The sequence below is a fragment of the Sesamum indicum genome, linkage group LG1 (genome assembly GCF_026168435.1).
Source record: "Sesamum indicum cultivar Baizhima isolate 11 linkage group LG1, ASM2616843v1, whole genome shotgun sequence".
In the NCBI taxonomy this organism is placed as follows: Eukaryota; Viridiplantae; Streptophyta; class Magnoliopsida; order Lamiales; family Pedaliaceae; genus Sesamum; species Sesamum indicum.
The window spans coordinates 12091190-12112638 of NC_142657.1; the positions used below are offsets into that span (position 1 = coordinate 12091190).

At 33.3% G+C, this 21449-nt stretch overlaps 2 protein-coding genes, 1 long non-coding RNA gene and 1 other non-coding gene across 8 annotated transcripts; 2 read left to right on the top strand and 2 right to left on the bottom strand.

Moving 5' to 3' along the window:
- On the top strand, nucleotides 1-7808 carry LOC105158188 (uncharacterized). 4 transcript variants are annotated; one of them, XR_016065239.1, is made up of 6 exons: nucleotides 1-1336; nucleotides 1947-2489; nucleotides 2845-2928; nucleotides 5400-5828; nucleotides 6016-6213; nucleotides 7291-7808. XR_016065239.1 is itself a non-coding variant. In XM_088879866.1 (3 exons), the coding sequence occupies exons 1-3, from the start codon at nucleotides 404-406 to the stop codon at nucleotides 2941-2943; spliced, it is 1575 nt and encodes a 524-aa protein (XP_088735992.1). In that variant the 5' UTR covers nucleotides 2-403; the 3' UTR covers nucleotides 2944-3155. The 4 variants fall into 4 exon arrangements, 1 of the variants encoding a protein (XP_088735992.1); XR_002287726.2 differs by lacking the exon at nucleotides 7291-7808 and having other exon boundaries at nucleotides 6000-6390; XR_002287725.2 differs by lacking the exon at nucleotides 7291-7808 and having other exon boundaries at nucleotides 6016-6390.
- Nucleotides 7809-8149: 341 nt separating this feature from the next.
- LOC148789464 (uncharacterized) lies at nucleotides 8150-10334 on the bottom strand. The gene is made up of 2 exons (XR_016065253.1): nucleotides 9666-10334; nucleotides 8150-9253 (listed from the first exon to the last, which is right to left on the bottom strand). It is a non-coding gene; the product is annotated as an uncharacterized LOC148789464 (long non-coding RNA).
- LOC105158227 (Nuclear transport factor 2 (NTF2) family protein) lies at nucleotides 9132-10939 on the top strand. Of its 2 annotated transcripts, XM_088879869.1 has the most exons (7): nucleotides 9132-9354; nucleotides 9433-9547; nucleotides 9692-9773; nucleotides 9857-9908; nucleotides 10193-10247; nucleotides 10330-10527; nucleotides 10627-10939. In XM_088879869.1, exons 1-6 carry the CDS (start codon nucleotides 9148-9150, stop codon nucleotides 10509-10511), a joined length of 693 nt encoding a protein of 230 aa, XP_088735995.1. In that variant the 5' UTR covers nucleotides 9132-9147; the 3' UTR covers nucleotides 10512-10527; nucleotides 10627-10939. The 2 variants fall into 2 exon arrangements, with proteins under 2 accessions (XP_088735995.1, XP_088735994.1); XM_088879868.1 differs by having other exon boundaries at nucleotides 10330-10939.
- A 103-nt stretch (nucleotides 10940-11042) lies between these two features.
- Nucleotides 11043-11566, bottom strand: LOC105158209 (uncharacterized). The gene is made up of 3 exons (XR_016065244.1): nucleotides 11477-11566; nucleotides 11160-11292; nucleotides 11043-11052 (listed from the first exon to the last, which is right to left on the bottom strand). It is a non-coding gene; the product is annotated as an uncharacterized LOC105158209 (transcript).
- Nucleotides 11567-21449: the final 9883 nt, after the last annotated feature.

Below are 21449 nucleotides of genomic sequence, written 5' to 3' on the forward strand. Positions count from 1 at the left end.
CGCAGTAACATAAAGACATCATATTCGGTGCCGAGATATACACGTAGAGGGTGGGGTGGGCTGAGCTGCAACCTGGCACCTGTGCATGCTCTCTGCTTTCCCTTTTCCTCAGATTTTTTCCTCTTTCGTCTGCATTGATTTTCCTCTACTCGTAACCTTATTTTCTTCGATAAATCCAAGAACTTCTATGTTTTCACTCAGATCCGTGGTTTTTCTTCTTCGGCAAATGCTCAAACAACCATCCAATGCAAAAGAAACAGGATTCCAGCTAACCCATGAGAAATCTTGGTCGATTTTTGCACTCTATAGGGTGTAAAAATTCAAGTTTTCTTGTTGCGGTGTTGTAATTTCTTCATTCTCTTTTGGTTGTTGGACTGCTTGATTTTTAGTAAAGTAGTGAAGAATGATGAAAGTAGCTGAAAGTAATTCTGAAAAATTCATCTGGGATTCGATGAGGAGCCCATCCGGGGCGCCGATTGCCGTGTCGGCTTCACAGAGCAAACCTTTCCCCAAGCTGATGCTTTGGCTGATTCTCTTCGTCTCAGCCACTTATATTGTCTACACAATGAAGCTGCTTTCCTCTTCTCACCACTCTTGCGGCGCTGACAATTTCCCTTCTCGACATTTCCCTCTTCAAGAACTTGAAAACGGGGAAGTCCCATCTCCTCTCAACCCCCAAAAAACACTTCAATTCGGCAGTCTGAAGCAAGAATTTCAAGAGGAAAGGAAAACGGGATTGGAGCATATAGTTTTCGGCATTGCTGCTTCTGCCAAGCTCTGGCAAAAGAGAAAGGAGTACATAAAGCTATGGTGGAAGCCCGAAGAGAGAATAAGAGGGTTTGTTTGGCTCGATCGCCGTGTGAAGACTTACAAGAACGAAACTGGGAGCCTTCCCGAGCTCAGAATCTCAGGGGATACTTCAAATTTTCGTTATAAGAACAAACAGGGTCACCGTTCCGCAATCCGGATTTCTCGGATTGTTTCTGAGACTTTGAGGCTAGGAGGGATGGACAACGTGAGGTGGTTCGTGATGGGGGACGATGACACGGTTTTTGTAACGGATAATTTGGTGAGGATTCTGAACAAGTACGATCATAATCAGTATTATTACATTGGGAGCTCGAGTGAGAGCCATTTACAGAACATATATTTCTCTTATGGGATGGCTTATGGAGGTGGGGGTTTTGCCATAAGCTATCCTTTGGCCAAGGCTCTTGAAAAAATTCAGGATAGATGTATTCAGAGGTATCCCGGATTGTATGGCTCTGATGACAGAATTCAGGCTTGTATGGCTGAACTTGGAGTTCCACTCACTAAAGAACTCGGCTTTCACCAGGTGAATTTTCAGTTGTTCTGCCTCTCTCTTTGTGCGTTTTGCTTATTCTTGGATGTGAATGCCTTTTGCTTTTCTGGGTTCTGATTTTTCCGCGTTTTTGGGGCTTTTGCCGACTGCATATATTGGTAGATGGTGCTAGAAATCTGTGGAGTATTTTAGCAGGGTGGAGTAAGTATTGTATTTGCCTGGTTGTGTTGAGGTTCTGGGAACTGTTCATTTTGATAGATAAGCTTAGCTGAAGTTAATGTGGTCAAAAGAATTTGAAAAGTGCTGCTTTTGCTCTGTTCAAGGGGTTGTAGTATAGGAGTAATTGACAAGTTTTGCCTTTTGAGTTACAGACATGAACTAGATGGTGTAGTTTGGGAAGTATGGTTGTAGAAACAACACGGAACGTCCTTTTTCTGAGTCCCACAGTGGTAGATTTTCGGATAATGCGGGCTTGATTACAGCTTCTCAAGATTTATTTGCCAATTCTTTAATTTGATAGTATTAGTTTGGGATTTAGTCAATTTGGTAGGTATTACAGTTGTTTTTGTGCAATCACTGATAATAATTTGAGAGGGTAATTTGTATTCTAACAGTGTATTATTCTTGGTGGATGGAAATTCAGTATGATGTTTACGGGAACTTATTTGGGCTTTTAGCGGCACATCCTCTTACCCCATTGGTGTCTTTGCACCATCTAGATGTGGTGGAGCCAATTTTCCCGAATGTCACTCAAGTAGAAGCTCTACAACGGCTGAAAATCCCTATGAGGCTGGATTCGGCTGGTCTAATGCAGCAATCCATTTGCTACCACAAAACGAATGGTTGGACTATATCAGTTTCTTGGGGCTTTGCTGTTCAAATATTTCGTGGGGTGATGTCGCCTCGAGAGATAGAGATGCCACCGAGAACTTTCTTGAATTGGTATAAACGAGGTGACTACAAGGCTTATGCATTCAACACGAGGCCGGTTATGAGGAACCCATGTCAGAAGCCCTTTATTTTCTATTTGTCAACAGCAAGAATGGAGTCTCACACGAACCAAACAGTGAGTGAGTACACACAACATCGTGATCCTCATCCTGCATGCAAATGGAAGATGGTTGATCCAGCTGACATTGATCGAGTGGAGGTCTACAAGAAACCTGATCCGCATCTTTGGGATAGAGTATGCAAAGTTCTTCATCATTTGTAATTCCATTTTATATTCAAACTGTCCATGCTTAAATTCTGGAACTCAAATGCCTAATTCTTACTGCAATTATTGGTACTCATAAGATTTTGAACACAAGAATGCACAGTAAATTGTCCAGTAAAGGTCAACTTGATGCTGAGTTTCATTTTCAAGAATTGTCATAGGAACGACAGATGACTTTACTTACAGTTTACTTTCGTACGGACCAACTACTAATAAGATTTGGCCTTTTGTTTTTTCTCCTTTTTAATGTATACTTCATTTTTCTTAATATCTAGTCAACGTTGATTTTTTTTTTCTAAATTTCTTTTTCTCTTTTCTGGGGCAGGCTCCAAGGAGAAACTGTTGCCGGGTCGTAAGCTCAAAGAAGCAAAGCCTGGTTATCAATGTGGGTGTATGCGAGGAAGGCGAGGTCAGTGAAGTATAATATAGTGGCATGTTAGCTATATATTAACCCTCACTAGTTGCTAGCTTTGTTCCTTGATTTGTTTGATTCACGTCCCTATGCATTTCTTGGTACTGTGTTCTCAAGTTGAGTGATGAACACAAGGCTATGATAAATCAATTTGACATTGTTCCGTATATTTACTTAAGAAATATTTACTGGGGGGTAGCGTTAATCCTCGAAATGCAACAAAATGATGCCCGGAATTTCGGTTTCATGCCCGCTTGTATGGTTACATAGAAACTAGAATAGATAGCCGGCAACTAAAACAGTACACCTTGGAAATTTTAGCTTGAATTGGATTCAATAATCATGCGGTAAGTGTGTTAGACTTACTACGCCAACCATTGGCGTACAACTTAGAGGAGCATTAATCACATGGCAAATGCAATAACATCCGCAATGTGGCCAGTTTGGTGTTCCTAAACTTCGGTTAGGATAATTTTTTATTTTTTTCCTTTCCATATGTTCATGCGTAAGGAGATTCCTAGGGTTGCTGGAATCTTGGCATGTGAGGATGCAAGAATTTGATTCTCCAGACAAAGTGGGAATCAGAAATTGTCTTCGACATTGCGTACGGAGTAAGACATGCTAGTAAATACGAGGGGTTTTATTTAATTGTGGGTATGGAACTTATTAATGATAAGTGCAGTGGAGTAAATGAAATATTTTATAAAATCCTTCTTACTCAAATCAGACTTGATCGAATTACATCGGTCATGTGATTAATCATTTTTTTTTAAGTATATACCAATTTATACACTAAATATATTATAATTGTCATATAATTAGTTCAGGTACGACGAGATCATATTTGGTTTTATGCCATTGCTAAGGTATAAGGCGATTTTAGCATTGGAGGTTTTATGAATGGAAACTGTCCCAGTTGAAGTCGTTGGTTGGTCATTAACAAGTTGGTCAGGTTGTATCTGTTTTGTTCACCATCGCTGTCTCTTTCTGTAGGAAAAGGGTTTGTCTTGAATGCGACTTTTAATTCATAACTGCGTCTCTATCAAAATATGGTTCTTTGTTTTGTTCAATGCTGACGATGAGCTCACGTTTAAACTACGTTAATAATATAAATTTTTACCATATTTAAGATTATATTTGATATTTCACTCAACGTGAATTTATGTTTCACAAAGGATTAATTACGTTGACATTCCCAATAGAATTGGTTAAATTGTTACACTTGTCTTCTTCCGAAGTTTTGTGTATATTTTCTATCGTTTGGGGAATTACATCGAGTATTCATGATGTTTTTTTTTTCGATAAATAGATTCACCCATCAGTAAAATTTTAAAAGTTACTGATATTAGCAAGAAAGTTGAATGAAAATTCATATTTAACATAGTTGACTTTGATTTATTATAACAGGTAAAATAATTTTTTTCTAACTAAATTAATTTTGTAAGTGCGAAAGTAAATTTTTTACATACATTAGCATGTGAAGATGCATGAGAATAAAAATATACCTAATTACCATCCATTCAAATGTAATTTAAGAGATTTGACCATCAAATATATAACTTGTGGACAATCAATAAGCAATGGAGCGTAAAGAAGGTCATTTAAAATTTGGTGTTGGGCCTGGACTGGGCCCATGTCCAGGCCCCATAATCTAAGACCAGTATATGTGGTTGGCTTTATGTTTGGGCCGGACATTATATTTGTGAGGAGCCCAGAACTAGTCTAGAACGGGCCCAATCTGGGCAAGCCCAACAGAGAGTGATGAGGCCCAGCCCACATCATGTGATTGATATACTTACTCTGTCACTAACTTAACAAAAGGCTAAATTACCTTTCTGGTCGTATAAAGAAGGCACATTTTTTTATTAGTTTTACGTTTGATGAAATTTCTATTTTGATTTCATTTTGTTAAAAAAGCATTTCAAGTTAATCCTCCACAAATTTAACGTCAATTTTTATCTGCATAAGTGGTCAAACGTTAGTCTAAATATTGTTGAAGGTGCTTCCATGATGAAATTTCAAAGTAATAGCATATTCATGTATATTTGAAAAAAAAATACAATATATATTTAAATATAAATTATACTGTTCAAAACTAAACTGACAAAGAAGCCAAAAAAACAGTTATAATATTTAAATATCTAAAGGCAACGTAATTAGACTAATGTTTGACCACTTCTGCCGTTAAAAATTAACAGTAAAAAATGTGACAAACTAACTTGAAGACTTTTTTTTAACAAAATGGAACCAAAACAAAAAATTTCGTAAAATATGGACTAATAAAAAAATATGCCTTTTTTATGTGACCAAAAAGGTACTTAGCGCTTAATAAAACTTGCATGGCTGGTGCTCTTTTCACTAGCTTAACAAAACTTACATGCTCCTTTTAGCTTTTGTCTCTCATATCTTCACATTAATTCAACCACTCATAACATATGTATCTTATGTAAATCCTCTTGTCAATACAGAATTTGCATCCGACATCAACTTCGACCGCTACGCACGACAAGTAATGGAACATCTGAACTGCCAATAAACAAACTATCTATACAAGTATTGATGCTACAGTAGAGAAAAACATCTATCTACCGAAGAAAAATGAGAATATAAATCGAACTGCACTATTTGCGTTGGAAATGTGCGGAAAATTCTGGTCAATCTCTATCGCAACTTCTTTAAAGTCACGACGTTAATTCTTCCCGGTGGAGTGATGATGGTGATGGGAAGAATTAGCTCTTGAAAGCAGGGAAGAAACGGCGTGTACAGCAGCGGATGCTATTCTTGATTTAATCTGTCCCCTCCTCGGTGAAGGCCTTGAGTTTGCAAAGCCTCTGATTGCTGCTGCAGACAAATTACTGATCCCACGATCCATCTTATGAAGCTTGACCGACTTATAGGTATGGTTTCTGCTAATTGAAAGCTGTGACTACTGCTTCTGTTGTTTAAACCCTTCTGAAGCTCTCTCTCTATATATATGTGTGTTTGTGTACGTAGGTATAAAACACACATACACACACTGACACTGTGATGACTCTGTGTATGATTACCAGTGGCTGAGTGACTATTAGTTTATGTGCGTTTTAGGGGAGTTGAGGAGCATGCCAGCGGGAGTGCTTGGCTGTACAAAGATTCTATTCAACCCAACTTGTGACAAGGTGGTTTCTGAGGAAGATTTAACAGATGAAATGGTTGTATGGATGTCTAGGCCTGTCTGGACTGGCCAGTGCCGACGTACGTGCGTGCGTGTGGTTTTGGCTGAGATGGATTATATATATGATCGTGGTAAGATTTCGGTCCTCCAATGATGTTATAAATCCGTACTCGGGAGCTTTTGGTCCCTCGAATTTTTACCTTATTTTATAGACAGAAATACTGTAATTTTGTATCGTGCATGTGTGTTGCACATGCTTATGCTCTGCCCTCAGAATTTTCTATAATTCTGTGGATTTCGCCCCACAAGCACTCCTCTTTCCCTTATCCAATCCCTCCTCACTCTGTGTGTATTTGTGGTCTAGTATATATTTGTGGGCGTGCATGTGCATGTGCATGTGCACGGGCACATGTTCATCTGCTTCTATCTACAGTAAAACCTCTATAAATTAATAACCTTGGGACCATGAAATTTTATTAATTTAGAGAGATATTAATTTATCGATAAATTAATATTTTATTAATTAAAAGAGAGATTTTTTAAATTCAACAAATTTAGTACATATGTATTGAAAATAAATGAATTCATATATGTTTCATTGATTATATTCATGCATCAATTAATTTTTTATAACTAATTAAATATATTAATTAATATCAATTCATTATTTACAATTAACTATAAATATTCATAGACACATGTATCAATTCATTAGAATAACTTAAATATACATGTTTACATTAATTCGTTGCACTTAAATAACTATTATACCCAATTAAATATATTCATGCATGATGAATGAAACATATATTACATAAATCTCAATACGATAATAAAATAATTCATAACACCCAACCATGTCTTTTCATCTAAAAGACATCACAAAAATCATCCATGAATGATCAAATGCGTAAAGCATTACAGACTTCACATTTTAGTAAATTACCATAATATTTATAATTGTAATATTTATGAATTATTAATTTAGAGTTTTAATGGGACCTAATATTTATAAAGGAATTTTTCAAAAAAATATTATTTTATTATCTTATCGAATTTGATGATTTTTTACAAAGGCCCAAGTCGGGACCGGAAGATTTTATTATTTTATAGAGTTTATTAATTTATAGAGTATTAATTTATAGAGGTTTTACTGTATATACATTTGTATGTATACGACGAGTATTATGTGGAAATTTATGGCGTAGGCAGCTTTAATACGATGTAATTGGGTCTAAAAGACGGTCGACGTATTCCTGGGTAAATTCTGCGGCTGGGGTTGAGGTTGACTTTGGGCAGCAGCAAATCTTGAAGCCCGATTATTCGACATCGGATTGGAGGTTGGGTGGCATGCCAGCGAGCTAGGTACTAGCTACAACTGTACCGAGAATCTCACGTCACCTGAAATTTCTTAGACAACTCTGATAGCTATGGATTAGATTGTGCAACACCATTGGCCGGCATGAACATGGAAATCAACACGCGTGTACTATATTATAAACAAGATTCTTGCTTGGGCAGATTTTGAATGATCCAACATGTAACATTTGACTGTTTCTGTCATCCCAAACTTGATATGGATAAAGGCTTTTTCACTCTGTGCTGGTTAGTGGATACGGTGAAGAAGCCATACCCAAAAATGGAATTATTTGAGATCGACAAGATCTTGGGTAAATAAGAGTTGTATAAATGCTTATCTCGCTTTATGTGATTGTTTGTTATTGTTTCTGCTACTATTATTTATTAGTCAATGATTGTCATATCAAAACCATGCCGTCTCTCTCGCATCTCTGCCCTTAAATAGTCAAAACAAGCAGCAGCCTAAGAAATTACTCTCGAAACACTGTTGCTGTAGCAGAATCTTTCCTGGTCAAATGAATATAGCTGGCATGCTTCCCATTTCCCAGCCTAATGGAGGAACCTTGCTGCTAGGCTCAGCCAACAAATTGCTCATTTGTCTGCATCCACTACCAACAACCCAAATCAGGCAAAATCAGGCCTCAACGCACCTTATCCTCCTGCACGCTCGCGTGCGTGTATATATATGTATGCTATCAGACTCTTGAAGAAAGCAAGAATCAGTTCAATTCCATAAAACATAGAAGAATCAAAGTTTTAAGCTGTTGCAAGATGAGGAGTAAGGTAAATGATGCGGCAGCTGCAGCTGCACTCAGAAGACGTTTTAAGGGGCAAAGGCCGATTCCCCAGAGAGGCCAAATCAAGAGGAAGATAGCAGCAAAGGCATTTCAATCACTGGTGTCTATCGTTTCGGCATCCTCTGCTCAGTATTCGAATTCAACAAGGAACAAATGAGCTTATTGAGGGGACATGGCAGGGCTGTCCTATGAGACATTTGTTTCTAGTAGCCATCTTTGTTTGGTAACCAATTTTGGTGAAGGAATTCTTATTCCCTGTATAGATATTTTTTCTGAATGAATTTACGGATATGAAACTTCCATTCACATTGAACATTTATAATATGGATATATGTTGAACACAAACAATCACACCCATATATATGCATATATGTATGAGTAAGACGGACGTGGGCTGGTGCTGAATGGAAAAATATTCTTTGATCAATTTCTCTCACACGATAGAACAGTTTCTTGACAACCCAGGATTTCTAAGGAATATATCACTATGCAGCGTGCACAATCTGCATGCATCAAAAAAGCTAAAAGTCATTCTGGACAGCCTCATGATGGTCTAACTTGACCTAGCAAGAATGTTGAGAATCATTCTTTGGTTACACACCAAGGCACAGAATTAGCCTCCAAAAGGGGCAGGAAACCATGATACCTTTCCCACATTCCAAGGGACAACATGACCATTTTGCTCTCTTAAAATACTCTACCACCATATGATAGATTGCATCAGTACTGCATGTCTAAGTAAATCCTATTGCAAATCATTCAGCAATCGCTGCTGCTATGAGATTTAGCAGCTCCATTATTGGACAGAGTATGGCAGCAAAGCATTCTCTTCATGCTGTTCCTCTGAACAGATCACATGAACTGCGACAAGCAGAGGTTATGATGGCGTCCCAACTGCCATATACCAAGATGGCCATCAGAATAAAACCACTGAAGCTATTCATGGCAGTACCTAGTGACTCTATCACCAACGCAAGTTCACTTACTCCTGCTGAAACGATTATGCAGTTTTACTCTGCAATCAATGAGAAGAACTTGAAACAACTGGACAAGTTGATAACAGAAGATTGTTTCTTTGAGGATCTCTCTTTCCCTAAACCATTCCAAGGGAAAAAGGTTTTCATCTGTTTTAATATTAGGATATTGTGATTGCATCACTTTGTAGAAATGACTAATTTCTCTCGCATGCTACAGGAGGTCTTGCATTTCCTCGAACAACTAACTATCAGTATGGGCCAAAATATGCAGTTTAATGTGGAGCATATATGTGAAGGGAAGGACAATACAGCTGGAGTCAATTGGCACTTGGGTATTCTTCTCCAGTCTACCTCTTTCTTAAATGGTTTAAATCCTGTCTTTACAAGAGAACACTTTTTCGCACCCACGAAAAATTAGCACAAAACTAGGACGTACAGTGACAAACTTACAGGACAACTTCAATCTCGGACTGCAGACTGGAACAAGATACAAGTCCCCTTCACCAAAGGATGCAGCAGTTACTCACTATCAGTACACGGTGATAAACTAGTTATCAGGTACATGAAAAAAGGATTTCTAAGATATTTCTTTGCCAGCTATATATCTCAGAGGAAGAACATGATCCACAATCAACATGCAGGAAAGCTCAAGTCCTCATTGAGTCGCCAATCAAACTAGGAATTGTAGCACTGGTACTAATTTTGTTTCTTCATTACGGCATTAAATTTTTCCACTTAATTAGCATTTCTTCTTTTACTTCTTGGGCAATGATCCATGAATGTTAGCTAGAGGACTCACATGCTAGAGGAAACATCAGATGTTCTCATAGTTATTGTATTAGGCATATTATTATTCAGCAATTGAGTGAACAACATCTAAGGATGACTAATCATTTATATTAATAAATAGTTTAATACATGTTGTGCTTAATTTTCCACCAATTTCTTATTATTTTTTTTCATTCCTTGAAAATCAGACTATATTCAAGATCGTGAGTGCACTATTTGATGCATTCCCAATGGCTACAGAGTGTATGTGAAAACTCCTCATGTATTAAAGCTTACTTTGAAACTAGTAAAAACCACACTGACAAAAAATTATCTGCTTATGCAGGGTTTTTAAAGAGTCCACACATTGTGTTTCAGCTACTGCTAAAGGCATACAGCATTGCTGTAGAGCCCATAATAGGCCCATTCCTAGCGTGGTACATTAATCTACTGAATTTTGCAGCTTGTATTCTCAGCATCACCCTCAAGATATTTTACTACCTAGCAAAGATTCTTAACATGCAGTGAATAGCTTCACAGTCAGGTAACAACTCCTAACTTCATTCTATTACACTTCTAAGTTTTATTTTCTCAGTTCCTACAAGTAGAGGATATATACAAAGGTTCTTGACATCCATGACAGAACCATTACCAATCACTAGAAGGAAAGGCTTTCATGTCACCTGTCAATCATCATTGCTATCCCTCTTAGTCCATGATTCCAGCACTGAGAGAGCAACCAATGTTCCGAGAAACGGGGGAAGTGTCGGTGGCCTGCTGAAAGCAACAATCGGTTCAGCCTTCTCCTTCTCCACACTCGCTTCACCAGCATTATCATTTGTTCCTTTCCTGGGAGTCACTGTGCCAACTGCCACAAAATTTGTGAAATCTTATTTTCATTATACATAATTCTCATTATACTCAGAATCAATCACCAAAAAACAACATCAGAATTACCCCATCTTCCTCCTGAAGCACCGATGGGCCTGAATTTGCTAACTAACGCACGAGAAGCAGCAGTCATATGCGTGGGAACTCTAATCCAGTTCTTCCTTCAGCAACCACGAATCTGCAGAGCATGTAAAGCGAAATCATTGAGAAAGATAATAAAACAACGATCAAATTAAAAGTCTAAAATAACCACAAATGAAAATGACCAAATCATCCCAAACCTACGATGAACAGAGATCCAGCAAACAAAAAAATTCGATTTTCGTAAACCACGTCACTCAAACCGAATTTAAAACAAGATTAATCCACTAGGCATTGAAACAATATTATCAGCAAACCATTTGTTCCAATCCACAATCTGCAAACAAAAACACAGAAGAAGCTCAACCCTGAAACTTAAGCATATTATCCTCATCATAATTCGAGAATACATGAAACACGACAGGATCAACACAGAAGTGTAGAAAGAACACTTATTCATCCCTCAATAATAAATTTTTTCACATAATTCACAAAACTTTTCTACGTAAACATTAACGTACATCGATACGAACTCAAACGGGAATGAAGTAAAATCCGTTCAAGAAGTAGAGAGCAAAGGCTTTGTTACTTACATATGCGCATAACGCATGGCGCAGAGGGAAAAAAGGCAACATAATTGTCAACCGACGTCGGGGGAAGTTTCTTGAAAATTCCGGAGTTGTAAATGGGCCGAAAAATATGGGCCTCCGACCCTTCTTGCTGGGCTTTCTGGATCTCTTCTCTATCAATTAGCCATGATCCAACTGCAGTTAATATATAGAAAGTCAAAACAAAAAAAAATATTAAAATTCTAAATTATATTTCTTTGGATCGTTTATTTATGTTAAGCGTTTTCATTTTGATTAATTAAATTGAATCGAATCGAAAATCTAATTAATCAAAATTTCAGTACACCTAAATAGCATATTAAATTTTTTAATTCGATAAAAATCAAACTTATTTCAATTGGTTCGATTTTATGCTGAATTAATAAAAAATAAAACTAAAAACTTTATAATGTAAGCTTAATTTGTTATATATAAATAATTTTTATATTAATAATTACAATAAATTAGTATATATCAACCATAAAATTATTATTTTATGTTATAAATACAGATATTAAGATATTTAATATTTATATATTATATTTATAGTATAATATATAATTTGTTCAAGGTTCAGTATTCGAATTTTGGTTTGATTAATCGGCACAAAAAATCAAATTCAAATCGAATATCAATTTTCTTTTTTCTTTTTAAAAAAAGAAAAGAATACTGAACTGAAGTTTTTTTCGTTGTTCAGTAAAAATCGAACTTTCAATTCAACTATTTTTTGATCTGTCAATCGAAAATTACACATCCCTTGTAATTAAATCGGTTATTTCCTAAATATGTATAATTTACACTCGGTGGGTTATTCTCAAGTAACATTTTATACAGGCGCACTACACAAAAATAGGGTATTCGAGATGAAAATTTAGAACAAGAAAATTACTCGTCTCTCATTTTGATTTCAGAGGTAGAAACGATTCATTTTTATTAATATTTTTAAAAAATTAATTATGAAACATAGTAATCGAAATAAAATTTATTATTTTTTTTATGGAAAAACAATTATTATTAATAAACAACAGGTGCAAATATATACAAAAGTAGTATCTTTTTATGATATAAGGATAAAATGGTATTTAATGAATTAAGCTTATTTTAGTAATGATTTTTTTCCAGATACTATCCAATTTAGTTTTTATTTGTTTTTTATTTTTTTATTTTTATAGATTATTAACTTGTGATTCTACTACAACTTTCAATTATTTCTACAAAAATCACTTCTTTAAAAGCAGCAGTTTTTACACTTCCTAAAAGTGTTTTTTTTAGTAGTTTCAGATATAGAAGCTGACAACTCAAACATGTCAAATGTACTTTTTCAACCTTAATAAGACTAATTATACAAGTTAGGGGCCAAGACGTGGAGATCTAGCCTCGTATTCATTATTATTCAACCTTAATAACTCAACCCACCTCTTGAGATACGTTGAGTTATTCAACCCAATAGGCGAAATGAGATAAAAGGACAAAATTACCCTTTTGCCCTTGCCTTCTTCCTCGCCTCCCCCTTTCATTCTTTCTCCCCTATCGCCTCCCCTTACTTCTCCTCCCTTCGCCAACTCCTTCCTTCCACCCACTCCCGCGTTCTTCTTCACCCTCGGCGCCTCTTCCCCCTCTACCTTTTTCGATATCTATGGTGAAAAAGCCCTCTTCTTCCCTGAACGAGGGTTTCTGAAATACTTGGTAATCAATTTTGCATAAATATTTCTTGAACATTTGAAATAAACAATTTTTATAATTTTGTTTGTTATATATATAAATATAAAGAAGGGTAAATAAGTAAATGATTAATCATTCTTTTTATTTTAAATATAACTAAATATAAAATTGATAATTTTCACAAAATAATCAATCCAAGTAAGCTGCATACAATCAATACCGAGTTTTTATTTTTCTTTTTTAACACTAATTTATCCCATCATTCAAATTACTCGTACGAAAAAGTAAACAGACCCTAAGCAAATATGCGCCAAGTATACAATAAAGGTGGATGGGAGTCCTAATCAAACTTTACCAACCATAGATCGGTCTCAATCAAAAATCAAGTCGCACTGCAGGTGCAAACATCTTGAGAACAATACATAGTGCAAGTCACTAAACATGTCTCTTGAGGGCCACATGCCTCTATATATGGACCTCAAAAACCTATATTCTCCATGGTCACAACAAGAGATATACACACACACATCTATAATTATATCCATGAAGATCCCTTCATCCTCGTCAACCCTACTCCTTTTTGTATGAAATTTAATATAATTATACGTAAATTTTTTATTATTTGAATAAATGGATCTCTCGGTTGGTCAATATTCACTGAATTTGTTACTATTAGCAAAAATAATTAAATGAAAATCCATATTTACCTCTGATCAATTTATTATTGACTTATTGTATTTTTAAAAAAATCTTTTTTCCGATCAAACTATCATTATACATCTTCATACGCTAATGCATGTGAGGAGATATACAGTCATATATACTTGTAAGGATAGTTTGGTCAAGAACAGTGTAACCATTCAAATTACAATAAATTTACATGTGATTACACCAAATTAAAAGAAAGAGCGGCGTAGTTATCCCACGATTATTTTTGCATCACATATCTTAATTACTTAGAAGTAGAGGTCTTCACGATGTGAGTTGGGTGATTTGATATATTTTTAATTAGTCTGACTTGATGTTTGTGATTATTTGTAATTAATTGTATTGATCAATATCAATTTGATCATCATGAAAATCGCACTTAATTTATGGCTTGTTTGAGTTGGGGTAGGTCGATCGATTTTGCAATATTCTTACGACACTTTAATAGTTTTCAAAACATATATAGATATAATTGTATACAATTTTCAACCATAGATTGAGCTGAATAATGATATTCTTATTCATCTCATTTAGTATGTGTATATTAATGTACAACTTACAACGGAAAAAGAAGATTTTCGTCCTATAGTTTTGGTATGCAGATTTAGTTCTTTATTTATCAATTTTAAATATATTTTGATTATTTAGCCTAATTTATGACTCTTTTACCCTTTTGATGATAAATGCTAATAGTCCATCCTAATGCTTTAAGTGTAATATAAATAAATATTTCTTCAATAAACCTGGACTCTTTTACCATTTTAGGTGAGCATTAGCTACGAGATGCAAATATATGGATTAAAGTTGCTCTTGAAAGCTGTGTAGGGATAAAATTATCTGAAATTGGGTCAAAGGAATAAAATTAAGCAATCTTGAAAGTTATTAGACTAAAACTAAAACAGGTGAATTTAAATGACTAAAATTAACATCAGATGAACTTAAAGGACTCAACAAATAATTTCTCTATATACAATTTACCCCTTGTGATATTGCAAATAAACAAATTACTCTTCTATTCAAAATATTACTATATCTTTTTAGAACAGAGTAATTTACCTTCCTGTTTAAGGAGGTAAATTGCTTCATTTAGTTTAGTTTTTTTAGGGGTATTTTGGACATTCTATATATTACAAGAGAATTGCTTGTATTTTTCCCTAACTTGATATCTAAACGCTTTATTAAATGTTGATTATGTTATTTTTCCATTTGCAATATAGTAAGGGATTCAGCTTTTAAATGAATATTAAAATCAATGTTAATTATCTTATTATCCATTCAAATTTCACTCAATACATAGTCTATATTCATTTACTATATTTGATTTTTTCAGGTTTTGGGTGCTTAAATATAATTAGGAAAATTGAAAGATTAATTACACTTAAATTCTCTCTAAAAATATAAATTTACACTTTTTCCGCAAAAAGTTTTTAAAATTATATTTACACCCCCTCTAAAAATTCATCATGGCTTCCTTTTGTTAGGATTTAGATGAAAAATACTGATATTAGTAAAAAAGTTCCATAAATTTTTAATTTCACCCCTCATTTAATGTTCCCATATAGCAATTTTGCACTTTTAAGGAAAAAAATATAATGATATTAACCCCACTCCATATATATTCCATTTGTCTCTTTGTAAGTACAAAATATATATGAGAATGTTAAATGAGGTATAAATTAGAATTTATATGTCGAAATCCTAACGTAAGAAAATTATGTGTAAATGAAGAATTTTTCGTAGAGGGTGTAACTATAATTTCAAATTCTTTTTGGGAAAAAGAGTAATTTCGCATTTTCATAAAGGGTCTAAGTGTAATTAACCTAAAATGCAATTTTGATCCTATACCTATAAGGACAGTAACACTTCTTGTCTTTTCCAATCTGAAATTTGCAATTGAAAGCTTATAATTAAGAAAAAAAAAAATTCAACACATTTAATCCAAACGTCACCAGGGCAAAAACGGCATCAACAAAACTGGTCGGAAAAAAAATTCCAAATTAAAGAAGTCTCTTGCCAAAAATGTGCTATTTTGGGATGAATTCAGTATTTTCTGACGATATTTGGAGTAACGTGCTATTATATTAATTATAATTTTAAATTTCAACTTCAAAATCGATAACGACACCTATGAGCACAGGATTAAAATTATAGTTTTCCGTAAGTATGTATATATATAATTAGTAAGAAATAGTAAGAAGAAACATATTATATATATGTGAATAAAGATGTTAGGCCTACAAGCTCCCCTCCAACCGAAATAGTTAGGTAATGAAGTTATAATTGCGTTTTTGATTTGTTTAAAGTAATGCACTATCCTACTTTAATCCCACTAATTAACATCTTTTTGTCTCAAAAAATAGGGTGATTAGCCATCAGCCCACCAAACATGACAGTTAAATCATCGTCGCACAGTCTCTCCAATTCCCATACTTTTCTTCCAACTTTGTTCCTGTAATTATTATTACACTCAGAATCTTCAACCCGTTTACTTTTACTTTTAGTGTTTATTTTTCGGATATTATGTTAAAATTTATCATAATTGCAACTATATATATATATTGTTGTTTAAAGAATGATAAATGCTCTCTAGCAATTAACGATCGTTTAATAAATATTTTTTTTGTGACAGTCCATTGTAGAAGGGTATTTGTTGGACGGTCGTTAATTTTAGGGGTGTATTTTGTAACTTTTTAAATAATAAGGGAGTATATGTAATTATGATAAATTTTAGAAAAACCCATTGAAATTTACTTTTATTTTATTTTGTATAGAAATGATCTTGTAAATTTATAAACAAAACAAAAAAACATGTTTTTTTTTTCTGAAATATAAACGAATTTAATATAATTTCTAATTGAATGTTTAATTTAAAATTTAAGGTTAAATACACTTAAGTTTATTCAAAAAAATTTAATTCTAAACCAATTGTAGAGAAATAAAAGTAAATATATTTTTTAATTCTAAAAATTAAAAGTATAAAATGTATATTTTCTTTTCTCAGTCTTTTTGGAGTGAATGAAATGTGGATTTTTAAGAAAAATGAGCAAAAATATAATTAAACCGCCAGAAAATACGTGGAAATTGTAGCATTGGATCTGGTCAAATTTTAATTAATTTAGGTTAAGTATAATATATTTACCATATAATTGGCGAAGAGTTCAGAAAAAATGACCAATCACATGATAACTGTATTATAGTTACTGTGTGATCAATTGTGTTTGATGCCTGATTTTGTATATATATGAATTTATTTGAGAATAAGATGTTGAGAGCATATAAAAAAATTCTTTTTAGAAATGTATATAAGTGATTTTCAATTTACTTTTCAAATTTTAGTAAGCTCCTTCAATTTTGATTATATTAATCACAAAATAGCATCTTATTATCCCCATAATTAATCTTATTTCATTTGAACATTTTATAAAAAAAATATTTTATAATAAGATCTATCATCTTATAATCCCCTTCTAATAAAATAGATCTATCATTAAATCTAGAAAAATGCAAGCAACTCTCTTGTGATATCACAAATTACTCATACGGCCTAGACCTTTTAAATTACCGGATTTAATGACCAAATTGAATTCTAATAGAACTAAAATTGTTGTCATTTATATTATGAGATTAAAATTACAATATTTTTGTAATTGTAACATTGCTCCTAAATTGCCAATAAGGTCTAGCTTAATCGACGATGTTGAGGTTTTATAATTTTAAGGTCATGGGTTCCAACTCCACCAACGTATAAAATGTTATCTCTATTATATAAAAAAGAAAGCCCTATTTTCACTGATAAATAGCGGTTATTTACACCATAATACCAATTTTTTAAATTGCCAAAAATATCCTTATATATTGGCAACCACTCCTACTCAAATTCTTCATCTCATCTATATGATTTACACTATTTATCACTACTCATATGAAAATTCCACTCACACCTTTTATTTTGTGTCAATAACATTTCTAAATTAGTTTTATTTTTTAAATATGATATGTTGGTTTATATATCTTATTTTTATTTATAATATATTTTAAAGCATAAATAAATTATTTATTATATGCACACAGGGAAGTCGTGTTATAACAACTAATTCTACTTTAATAGCAGATATCGTTCTATTTTAATAGTAGTTATTGATTATATATAGTTATCTGATATTGATTATTAGTATATAATTGTTATAATTATTGGTAGTTATCAGATATAGATATTGAGTATTAATAATTATAATCAATTTAGTTAAAAAAATAGTTTGATTGCTTTCACATTTACGTGTCGGACCAAAATTGAAAAAGATTCACTTACGAGACCAAAAATGTAACTTACCCATTAATACGAGTCGATTAAAATGACTTACATACACCACTTTTATTTACAAATAGCCGTATATTTGATTATTTAGTCCCCTACTATTGTATATTGAAAGTGAATTTATTTTATCAGTTTAAATCAATTGTTCATTTAATGTTTTTCAATTTTATTTAATTAAATAAATATAATTAAAAATAAATTACGCACACACATTGATATGCGCTTCATTTTTTAGGTTTTAGAATTTCTAAGTGATCTACAAGATAGCGGGCTATATATTTATGGGGAAACTAGTTTTTTCTTTTAAAACTTTTATGGAGATAATTACACTTTCTTTCCATAAAATTTGATATAATTGTATATAAATTTTTTGTGATTTGAAAAATTATATCTAACATCTCTAAAATTTACTTCTGTCTAATAAATAAGTCCTTCTATTAATCAAAATTCACCAAAATTGCTGATATTAATAAAAAAATGGATAAAAATTTTATATTTACCCCAATTGACTTATTGCTAATTTATTGCAAGTCAAATAAATACCTTTACAATCAAATTACGTCTTCATACGTTAATCATGTGAGGAGGTATATTTTCACCATTAAGGTAGTTTATTAGTCAAAAAAATTATTTGACCTGCAATAATCGTGGGCAAATGTTAATTTTCATTCAACTTTTTTGTTAATATCAACAAATTCAGTAAATTTCCAACTTTTATATTCTATTTATTCCAACATTGTTTTTATTATTTTTTTATTTCTAAATTCGATTGCTATATTTCAAAATAATTATTTCAATTACTCGAAACTGAAAATTTTCCAACAATTTTGAAGAAAATATAATCGAATTTTTGCTGGAACGTCTAAAACGGTTTTGTAAAGGCTATTTGAGAACTCATTTTTTTTAACGCTGCTTTTAATTTCCTAGATTATTAAAAACTATTTCTATTGCAATTCCGATCGCACCTAAGGTCGACTTGATCGGTCTGCCGAACAATTTTTTGGGCCAGTTTTACAATTGCTGGCAATAGTAAATGAAAATTTGATTAACAATGAAAGAATTTTTAACAGTGATTCAGGTTATCAGACCAGAACCTACCGATACCGATCCTAGAATTGCTGAAATAATTCAGTGGACAAAAAGGGATCAAATAGGCCGAGGAGCGATTTTGTCAGCCCTAGTCAAATACGCTCTTTGACGTCTATCGTTCCGACTATTATACTGCTAAGTCTTTGTGGGATGAGTTGGACTAAAAATATAATACTGAAAAGCAAGGGCTTGAAACGTATTCTGTTCCCAAGTTCATGTGGTATAAAATGGTTGAGGACAGGTCTGTAGCTGTACAGACTTATGAGATTATCAACCTTGCGCATGCTTTGGTGATGCTGAGATGAAGCTTCTTGAGAAGTTTCTTGTCATGTCTATAGTGGGCAAATTTCCCAAATTCTGTGCAAGTTTTGCATGACACTCAAACATTAGAAAGGGAGATTGTCTCTAGATGATTTTATGATTGCTATCAATATTGAGGAAGAGCATAGAAATCAGACCTACAAGATGCTGGTTGAGCATCAATCCTGGGCAATCTAATAGTGGGGAAACAGAAAGTGAATAAGGTTAATTCGAACTCAAAAGCCATCAATAAAGGCAAGACCACCAAAAATAAAAAACCAAAAGCAAACAAATCATGTTGAAACTGTGGGTAGGTTCGGTACTGGTCCAAACTTTGTACTAATAAAAATGCCAAGACTGAGTAGGCAGCTGTTGACATGGTTGTGGGAGGTTCTAGCAGCACTAACACCTCAGGAGCAACTAAAAGATATGTATATACAACCCGTACTCTTAACTATTTACGAATCTTGTGATTGGTTGATTAACACTCAAGCGGATGTGCATGCTTATGATGATAAATCTCTCTTTATATCTTATCAGGCCATTAGTGGAAGGACAGTAAGCATGGGGAACTCCAGTACTGCTTAAGTACTTGGGATAGGAAGCGTGGACTTGAAGTTTCTTTCAGGGTGCATTCTGTCGTTAAAAAGAGCTAATCATGTACCCATTGTTAGAAGAAATATTATTAGTGGTTATGTAATAGTTAGGGAAGGATATGAATTAGCTTTTAAATTTATTAGGGAAGGATATGAATTAGCTTTTAAATTTAATTAAATTATAATTCAGCAATTTGGTATTTTTATTCGTAAAGGTCATTTAGACGATGGCTTGTTCAAAGTTTGAGTTGAGAATAATAATAAAAATAATATTTTTTATTCTATTGTATTGAATGTGGAATCATCTACTTTGTGGGATAATAGGCTAGGTCATTCAAATTTTAATTCAATCAGACAAATGATGAATTTAAATTTAATTCCTAGTCAATATATTGAACGAATTCACAAGTGCTAAGTTTGTGTAGAAGCTAAACAAGTTAGGAAAACCTATATGTCAATCGAAAAGAATTCATACATACTTGATTTATAGTTCACACAGATATTTGTGAGTTCAATGGTGTTTTGACTAGGGACCACAATTGATATTTTATCACTTTATAATGATTGCAGTAGATACTATTATATTTTTCTCATGAAAAATAAGGATAAAGCTTTAGATAAACCTATTTTGTTTAAAAAATAAGTAGAAATCCAAACTGGTAAGAAAATTTAAACAACTAAGGTCTGATAGAGGAGGAGAGTATGAGTCGAGTAAGTTCAATGAATATTGTCAAACTTTTGATATTATTCATGAAGAGACTCCTCCATATTCCCCTTCATCTAATGGAGTAGCTGAACAAAAGAATAGAACATTCAAAAACATGTTAAATAGTATTCTACTAACCTCCGGGTTATCAAAATATTTATGAGGAGAGACTTTGAATATAACTTGCCATATTTTGAACAAATTCCATTTGAAACACAATGCAAGTACTCCTTTCGAGGTGTGAAAAGGTAGGAAATCAAGCCTCAAATACTTTTGAGTATGGGGGTGCCTAGAAAAAGTACTGGTCCCAGAACACAAAAGAAAGAAATTGGACCCTCACATTGTTGAAGTTGTGTTCTTGGGCTATGTGAAGGCAAGTTATGCATTGAGATTTTTTGTTATAAAAAAAGAAATTCCAAGCATTGAGGTCAACAAAATAGTTGAATTTCGTGATGCTATTTTTCTAGAAGATGTATTTCTTATGAAAACAGAAATACTTTCAAGTGTTTC

Coding starts and splice junctions, on each gene's coding strand:
- LOC105158188 (XM_088879866.1), top strand. CDS start 404: ATGATGAAAGTAGCTGAAAGTAATTCTGAAAAATTCATCTGGGATTCG. Junction 1,337..1,946: donor AAGAACTCGGCTTTCACCAG/GTGAATTTTCAG, acceptor ATGGAAATTCAG/TATGATGTTTACGGGAACTT. Junction 2,490..2,844: donor ATCCGCATCTTTGGGATAGA/GTATGCAAAGTT, acceptor TTTCTGGGGCAG/GCTCCAAGGAGAAACTGTTG.
- LOC105158227 (XM_088879868.1), top strand. CDS start 9,148: ATGGCCATCAGAATAAAACCACTGAAGCTATTCATGGCAGTACCTAGT. Junction 9,548..9,691: donor TGGAGTCAATTGGCACTTGG/GTATTCTTCTCC, acceptor CTCGGACTGCAG/ACTGGAACAAGATACAAGTC. Junction 9,774..9,856: donor GGTGATAAACTAGTTATCAG/GTACATGAAAAA, acceptor ATCAACATGCAG/GAAAGCTCAAGTCCTCATTG.